The following is an 8,425-nucleotide window of genomic DNA, read 5'->3' as shown; positions in this document are numbered from 1 at the left end:
CCTTTCCTAATATCAGAAAATCAGCATTGAAAACAGCAAAAAATCAGAAAAGCACCAAGAGAAGAGAAATACAAAATGATTCCTCACCTGAAGCAACTCTATCTCGCTCTGTAACGACGCAACGATTTCCAATTTCTCTTGAACCATCTTTTGCATCAATGCTTCGTTCTCGAACAAAAAAAGGTCAGAAATTTTCCATCAAAAGAAAGCAAAAAGAAAAACTCTGCATTTCATTTCCTTTTTTTCCAACGAATTAATCAATCAATGACGCAAAAAGGAAAACAAAAGAAAAAAGATTTGAGAAATCACCTAGGGAAGCGAATTTGGAGTCGAGAAGCTCGAGTTCACCAGAGACGCCGGAATCCGACGAAACGCCGTCGTTTGGGAGCGGCAGCTCTGCTTCGATTGCGGTGAATGTTAGGGCTAAGAGTACGGACATGAGAAAAAACTCAGACGCCGCCATTGGAGAAGACTGTACGGACCACCGAGCTGTTAGAGAGAGAGAGAGAGGGAGTCTGGGTTTGTTGTTGTTTTTCTTACGAAGGAAGACACAGAGAGAGAAGAAGAAGAAGAAGAGGGTGTAAGGAGGGAAAAGTGTGTTTTTTGTACTTTCGAATGTGTTATTGACAAGTAGGAATTTGCGGTTCCCACCGAAAATATAAAGTCGTTGACATTTTTATTCTTTTGCCGGAGATGGAAAACGCCAACGACAAGACCATTTCTTTTTTCCATAGTTGCGCACGTGTGTTTGTATTTTTTTCTTTTTTGGAATAATAATTAATGAGAAATGTGCACGAACTCATTTAAAATAACAGTTATATACGTCATAAAAATAATAATAATAAAGTGGTAAAAAAATTTAAAGCAAAAGACAAAGAGAAAAAGAAGAAAAAAACTTGTGCGAAATGTTTCACAACTGAAATTGTAATATTTGAGGGTTACAGATAAAAGATGTTAATGTAGGAATACATTTAACAATAAATTAATTTAACAAAATAATTAAAAAGAAATAATATTTTAAATAACCGTAAAAAATTATTTTAAGGGTATAGATTTGAAAATATATACAAATTAAAAGTTAAAAGAAATAAAAAAAGATAAGAGAGGAAAAAGAAGAAAAGGAAAAAAAAAAAACTTAAAAGAAATAAAGGGGCAACGAAACCCCCACCACCAAGAAAAAAGAAATAAAGGGGCAACGAAACCCCCACCACCAAGAAACCTATACTCTTTTAAAGAGAGAATGGATATTTATGACAGCAAATTTAGAGAAAGAAAAAAAAAGTGTAATAGAAAAAAGAAAAAGAAAAAAATATAAAAAAAGGTAGACAAGGAAAGAAAGAAAAGAGGAAAAAAATGATAGTTTAAAAATAAAAAAGAAAGAAAGTAAAAAAACAAAAAAAAATCAACGAAACACGGGGATCCCCTAAAAAATTGATGAGAAATAGTAGAAAATATGCCAATATGAAAAGCTTAAGAAAGTATATAGGCCAATTTTTAGTTATAGAAATTAATAGGTCATAACTTGTTAAGTTATAGTTCATAACCAGATAAATTATGAATAAACTTGTCAAGTTATAGTTTATAACCAGACAAATTATGGACAATTATGTATAATAACTTGTTAAGTTATGATTCATAACCAGACTAATTATGGACGAAAATAGTAATTTGGCATATTTATTAACTTATGTAAACTATTGGCCTATTAATTTTAATTCATCTCAAGTCTTGACTTATTTTTCTCTTTCTCCTAAAATTGATCACCATAATGTATAGCAAGGCGGAAAAAATAAGAATGTGAAAAGGGTAGGAAAAAAAAGAAGAGAATGAGATAGTTTAAAAATAAAAAGATAGAAAGAAAAGTTGAAGGAAAAAAAAAAACCCAACAAACGCCTCTAAATAAAAAAAAATTAATTGTCTCTTAGTTTATGTGGATAGATAATATAATGTATCAAAGGTAATGCAAACACCAATATTGATACAAGTAAAAAAAAATAGCAATACAAATTAATAAATGAGAAAATCATTATTCTAATAAATAACAGGTTTCGCTAATAAGCTGCAATGAAACACAAAAGGGAATATATGTACATTGAGTTTCGAAATAAACATCTAAATAGTTATTATACCAAACATCAAATTATAACAGAAAAATCTAAAACATACAAGTATTTAACGTTGTTTGACTTTTAATTTACGTCAACGGGTATATATGACGAAAAGATTCCACTATAAATCAAAAAGAGATGACAAAAATCTGTTAAATACCTTTCACTACCTAAATTTCAAATACACTTAACATCTCTAAAGCCAAAAACAAGAACACCAAATACTAAAAAAAATATCAAATCTCACCCAAAAAAACAAAAGAGAATATGTATCAATATGAAAAACACTCATGCGGCTGCTCTATATCGCACATTCTTCATGTTGTAGCATATATATACACATATATATACATATATGTATGCTCCCAAAAGTTAGAAATGTTGGCCCAGGCCCATCCTGACACAGTGACGAGCTGGACCGGCACAACGCGTCACTGTTCAAGGCACAGCCCAGTCCATAAATATTAGTGGGTTGGGTTGGGCCAACATATATCGGCTCATGTGCCGACCCGGCACTGCCCATAAAAAATCATGGCCCAGGTCGGGCTTGGGCCTGGCTAGGCCCTAGCTGGGCTGGCCCATTTAGGCCCGTGATGGGCCAGCCTAGCCAAGTCCATCTAAGCCCATAATATCTTCATGTTTTCTCTTTTTTTTAGTAATTTTGTAAACATCTTATGTATAATTATCATGACTGTACTCTTTTTTTCTTATAAAGGTTTTGTTCCACTAGGTTTTCCTTAGAAAGGTTTAATTGAATGAGTTAATCGTAAATAAAATATCTCTTTTCATATTTCTATTGACTATTCTAACTTATATATTTGTTAACTTGTTTAAAAATTCAAAAATAAAAAAATTCAAAATTACATGCTTATATGGGCTGACCCATCTAAACTCATGATCAGGCAAGATGGGCCTTGAGTGGGCCAGCCCATTCAAGGCCCATGGCACGGCCCATCCTGGCCCGCGGCACGGCCTAGCCTGGCCTACGTAAAATTAGCCCGTGGTGTGGGCTGGGCCGAGGTCATTTTTATACGGGCCGGCCCGGCCCGCGGCCCGCATGGGCCTAAGGAGAACGAACCGGGCGGGCCTGTTCTTGCATCTCTACCAAAAGTGATCGTAGAGCTAATGTTAGTCAAGATATGCGACTTGGACTCATCAACAATCATGGGCTTAATTAAAAGCCACACGCCCAACAATCTCCACCTTGGCAAAAATTAAGTCAAAGCTAAAATAATGAAACTTTTTCACCGTCTCCTCTAAAACCGGCAGGGTTAATCACAATTTGTAATACCAAATAAGTCCAACGACACCTAAATATCTAACTGGCAACCAACTTGATCACCGCACATGTTGCAACTAATGCAAACTAACTAACTTGTTAAGCTCCACTTGCTTATGAATATTGAGATCTTCATCTACAACAATCGACTTCCTTACTTCAAATAGAATGAAATATTTATCAAAATCATTAACTATGCTAATTACCAATCCTGATGATTTGGCCCAACAAACCACAACCAATGGTCGTTCACTCCAAACTCAAATCCTAAAAATAATCATGTTTTTTACTTTCACTCAAGGTTACCATCATTCACATGAGCACATATTGTAATACCCCGAAGAATTAAGTGAGATTCATTAAGGTAATTAAGATTTATTAGTGTGATTAATCTAGTTTAAATAATTAATTATTGTTTATTAAATGTTTTTAACGAGTAAATTTAAATAATTTCAAGGTATTTAAATATTCTCAATATTTACATTTGTACCCCAGAAGTGTGTGTAGACATATTTCTTGGACTGTCTTTAAATATTTTGACACCTGTCCATTTTCTTTTTCTTTTCTTTTTTCCTTTCCTTCTTTTCTCTTTTCTTTTTCCCTGTCATGCATCTTCACTCTCTCCCTCTCTCACTCTCGTTCCCTCACTCTCTCTTTCTCTCTCTTCCATTTTTGTCTCAAATCAACCGTATCTCAAATCAAGAAAGGATTTAAAGAAGTTTTCAACATCAAGAGAAGGATTTGAGGTAAGATTTCTGAAAAACTCTCTCTTGAATCTCGGATTTGTGTATTTGAAAACCTATTTTTGGATCAAAACATATTTTCATGGATTTTGAGTAAAATCATGGTAGAAATTGGAAATCTTGGGTTCTATGGACTTAATTTAGTAACTAGAACCCTGATTTGGTTGTTTTCCCTTGAGATATTTAGAATTAGAATTGAAATTACAGGTTTTTGAACTGATTTGGTGAGTTTTTCTCACCCTGCTGTTCTCCACCGTAGGTCGACCGGATTGCATACCATCAGGTTAACATGTGCGGTCGACCGAATTGTACACCACCGGTCGAGCGGTGGCGTTGCACTGCTCTATCACCAGTCGACTGGTCTACACGGGGTTTGACCCTGTGCTGCTTGAAAATGTTGTTTTGACATCAGTTTTTGAGAAGAACCCAAATTAACTTCATTTGGGGACCTAGAGTAAATGGATTAGCATCTTTAATCCATGTTTTGAGATTTAAAAACCCTTGGAATGATGATTTGAAACATGAAATGGTTTGTGAAACCGGTAATTGAATTATGGCACACTAATAGGAAATCAAAGGATATAATTGAGATTTAATTGCTTTAGGAATAAGAATTGGAACCTAAAGTGATGTTTTGTATCGGTGCTAGCTGAGGACTCGGATTGAGGGGCTTGAGGAAGCGAAAACCGGAATAGAGTAACGCTAGCCACAAGTTTGGTATTTGAGAGGTAGGATTCCTTATCACTTTCTATAGCAGCCTGATTTTAAAAGAGTTTTGGCCTTGTAAATGTTTTAAAGAAAGGGCATGTTTGCGAAAGAAAAGCATGTTTAAAAACAATAGCTTGATTTTAGCTATTGGAATTATAATGAACTGTTTCATAACATTTAATGAATGATTTCTTAAGACAAGAGATCTTGCGAATCGGTAAACCGGCTGATGGCCTAGATAAGATGTGAAAAGTGCATCCTTGGGGGCAGAACCCGAAACCCGGCCCGAGGGTGATAGGCTTGTGCTTGTGGTTGTGTAAGTAATTTATCATAGTATAAATTACTTACTGATGCCTGTTACGGAGATTTTTCAGTTATATTTCCTTTCAGAAAAAGGATGTGAGGTTCCGGCTGCTGTGTTGGAACTGAATGTCTATATTTATTTCATTGATTATTCATTTATTTATTTACTCATACATTTATTTACTTGTTTATAAAGTTATTTCAAAATATATCCTACTGGGCATTTCGCTCACAATTTTATTCTTTTATAAATATTAAACCCCTCTTAGGCGACTCTAGAAGCAGTGCGGAGTAGCTGAGTTAGATTGCTACCGTCCGGTTAGAAGAAGATTGTGTTCATCCTCCCTGTGTACAAACATAAGGATTGTAACTCCTGTAAACTCTAAATATTTAGATTTCTAGACTGTGGTTGATGTCTGTAATGTTATTTACACGATCATGTATGTACACTGCTGCATATCCTGTGGGTGAAACCCTGAGTGAGTTCTAACCTCTTCCTTGTAATATATTTTCAACAACACGGAGGCTTGTTTAGGAATTTACTTAATACTTTACTTTTGAATTTTGATTATTACTCCTAATCGAGCCTTCACGTCACTGGCCCCGGCTTCGGGGCGTGACACATGCAGAACAACCAAATAATCTCAAAACAAAACCAACAGAGGAACCAAGTCATACCTCAAATAAAGTCTTCAATCTAAATACTATTGATGGAGATCTAACCAAATAGCAGGTTGAAAAACTAAACTTAAAAACAAACAACAAGCTTTCTCTAAGAGAGTTGAATTCATACTAACTAACAATTGTTGTGGCATATTCCAAGTAGTGCGGTGTCTCACTATCTCGTTCTTCTCACATAACCTATTCAAATGACTCTTACCAAATTGCATACCATCAGACCCTAATGCAAATGCTCTGAATTAGTGATCTCAAAATCTAGATCTGAACAAGATGAGATTGTAGTAGTACTAATAACTGTGCTACCTTGCAGAAAATAGAGGTAATTATGCAACTTTCCCTTAATCATCATATAAGCTTCCTTATAAGCTCTTAAAACTCTACATTCAACGGAATAGCTATAACCTTGTGAGTAGAGAGTCCCAAGAGAAACAAGACCTTTCTTCAAATCTGGGACAAGTCTAACATCATTTAAAGTCCTAACACTACCACCATACATTTTAATTCTGATTGTTCCAATACCAACAATTCAACAAGACATATTATTCCCCACAAAGACAACGCCCTTATTAATAGACTGATACTTAACAAACCAATCTCTGTTAGAGCATATAACATTTAGAATCAAGAATCTAAGAATTACTTAGGCAACCACTAAACACGAATAGAACATAATTTTCATCATTATAAAACTCAACAATATTAGTTAGTTGATGCTTTTTCACCAAATTCTTTATTTTCTTTGAGCTTTGGCAATCAGATCTCCAATGTGCTGGTTTGCAATAATAATTGTAGTTGCCTTTTATTTTCTTAGACTTCTCTCTATTTTTGTTTCCTCTTTTTTTAATTCCTCCTCCTCTAATGACCAATGCACTTGATTGATTCTCAACCTAATTTTTAGACAACATTTTTTTCAGTTCTTTAGAATTCAAAGATGCTTTAACATCTTCTATAGAAATAGTGTCTCTACCATATAGTGTAGTATCAACAAAGTACTTATACCAATGAGGTAAAGAACAAAATAAAATTAGGGCTTGGTCATCGTCATCAATTTTCACATCAATATTTTTCGTAGAATAAATTTATTTAATTCATCAAACATATGAAGAGTGTACAAAGATTATATAAGATAGGGTTGATTGGTGAAAGACATTCATATACTGACTTTTATAGTGTGTTTGGTATGAATGAAAAGTGGAAAGAAAGTAAATGTTGGAGGGATTTTGGGATAGAAATTGGTAAGTTAGCTTGTTTGGTAGAAAAGAAATTGGGAAGAAAAGGAAAATTGAATGTAAATTGTGATTGGTGGGTCCCACCATATTTAATCTCTCCAAAAGTGGGAGGATTTTAAGAAGGAAAATGTGGATAACTACCTAAATGAAGTCAAATTATTGAATTGTCCTCATTTTTAATCCAAAATTGGCTCCAAAAGTTGGCGCTCTTTTTTTCTTTTTGGGATAAATAACTTGATTCATAGTAAGCCATCAAAAGAAAACTTTGATTCATAGCGGAGATATGATTTTGGGGTTTTATACCAGGAAATGATAAACTATTTTTCAATAATTGTCTTAAGAATTGCAGCCAAAAATTTAAAAGAGAGAAATGAGAGAAATCAGATTGGTGCATATATTATAATAACGACAAATATGTCAAAATATTTTTCTTTTTTAAAAAAAAAAATTCAGCTACCATTTTTCGTCACAATAATTACAATATTAATCAAGCCATAATATCATCAGCATTGCATTGGTAATATGTGTGTATTTGTAACACCCTGAAGAATTAATTGAGATTAATTAAGGTAATTGAGATTATTAGTGTGCCTAATCTGATTTAATTAATTGAGTTTAAATAATTCCAAGGTATTTAAATTATTCACAGTAATTTATTTAATCCAGAAGTGTATATGGGCGCATTTCTGGACTGTTATATTTTACACATGTCACTTTCTTTTATTTTTCTTTTCTTTTCTTTTCTTTTTCTTTTTCCTTTCTTTTCCTTCCTTTTCTTTTTCTTTCTCGTCCATTTCTCTCTCTCTCTCTCTCTCTCTCACACACTTCCGTGCTCTCTCTCCCTCTCTCTCTCCCATTTGTGTCTCAAATCAAAACCGGATTCGAACCAAGAGTGATTTCAAAGAGTTTTCAACGTCAAGAGAAGGATTCGAAGTAAGATTACTGAAAGAACCTCTATTGAATCTATGTTTTTCGGATTTCAAAACTTATTTTTTTGGTTCAAAACAGATTTTGATGATTTTGAGTAAAACGAGAGTAGAAATTGGAGATCTTGGGTTCTTTGGACTTGTTTTAGGACCTAGAACCCGGATCTAGTGGTTTCCCTTTGAAATATTTGGATTTGGGACTAGATTTGCAGGTTTTTGGACTAATTTCCGCGAGCTTCTCTCGCGCAGTCGATTCCACCGGTTGACCTGTGCGGTCGACCGGATTGCAGGCTGACCGGTCGACCGATGTGCACATTACTGGTCGACCGGTAGTGTTGTACTGCTCTGTCACCGGTTGACCGGTGGACACGAGTTTGACCCTGTTTGGCCTGAAAAGTGTTGTTTTAACCCCTATTTTCGGGGAGAACCCAAATTAGTTTCATTTGGG

At 34.5% G+C, this 8,425-nt stretch overlaps 1 protein-coding gene across 7 annotated transcripts in view; it reads right to left on the bottom strand.

The window, feature by feature from the left end:
- LOC21399864 overlaps positions 1-610 on the bottom strand; it is a 6,902-nt gene extending 6,292 nt beyond the window's left edge. For all 7 annotated transcript variants that reach the window (XM_024168503.1, XM_024168508.1, XM_024168518.1 and 4 more), the window contains exons 1-2: positions 310-610; positions 88-161 (exon numbers count right to left, since the gene is read on the bottom strand). In XM_024168503.1, coding sequence (XP_024024271.1) covers positions 88-161; positions 310-463 — 228 coding nt within the window. In that variant the 5' untranslated portion in view covers positions 464-610. The remainder of the gene's footprint in view (positions 1-87; positions 162-309) is intronic.
- Positions 611-8,425: the final 7,815 nt, after the last annotated feature.

This window comes from Morus notabilis, unplaced genomic scaffold (assembly GCF_000414095.1).
Source record: "Morus notabilis unplaced genomic scaffold, ASM41409v2 Scaffold193, whole genome shotgun sequence".
In the NCBI taxonomy this organism is placed as follows: Eukaryota; Viridiplantae; Streptophyta; class Magnoliopsida; order Rosales; family Moraceae; genus Morus; species Morus notabilis.
Note: the sequence above shows the minus strand (reverse complement) of the source record. Positions and strands in the feature narration are given on the sequence as shown.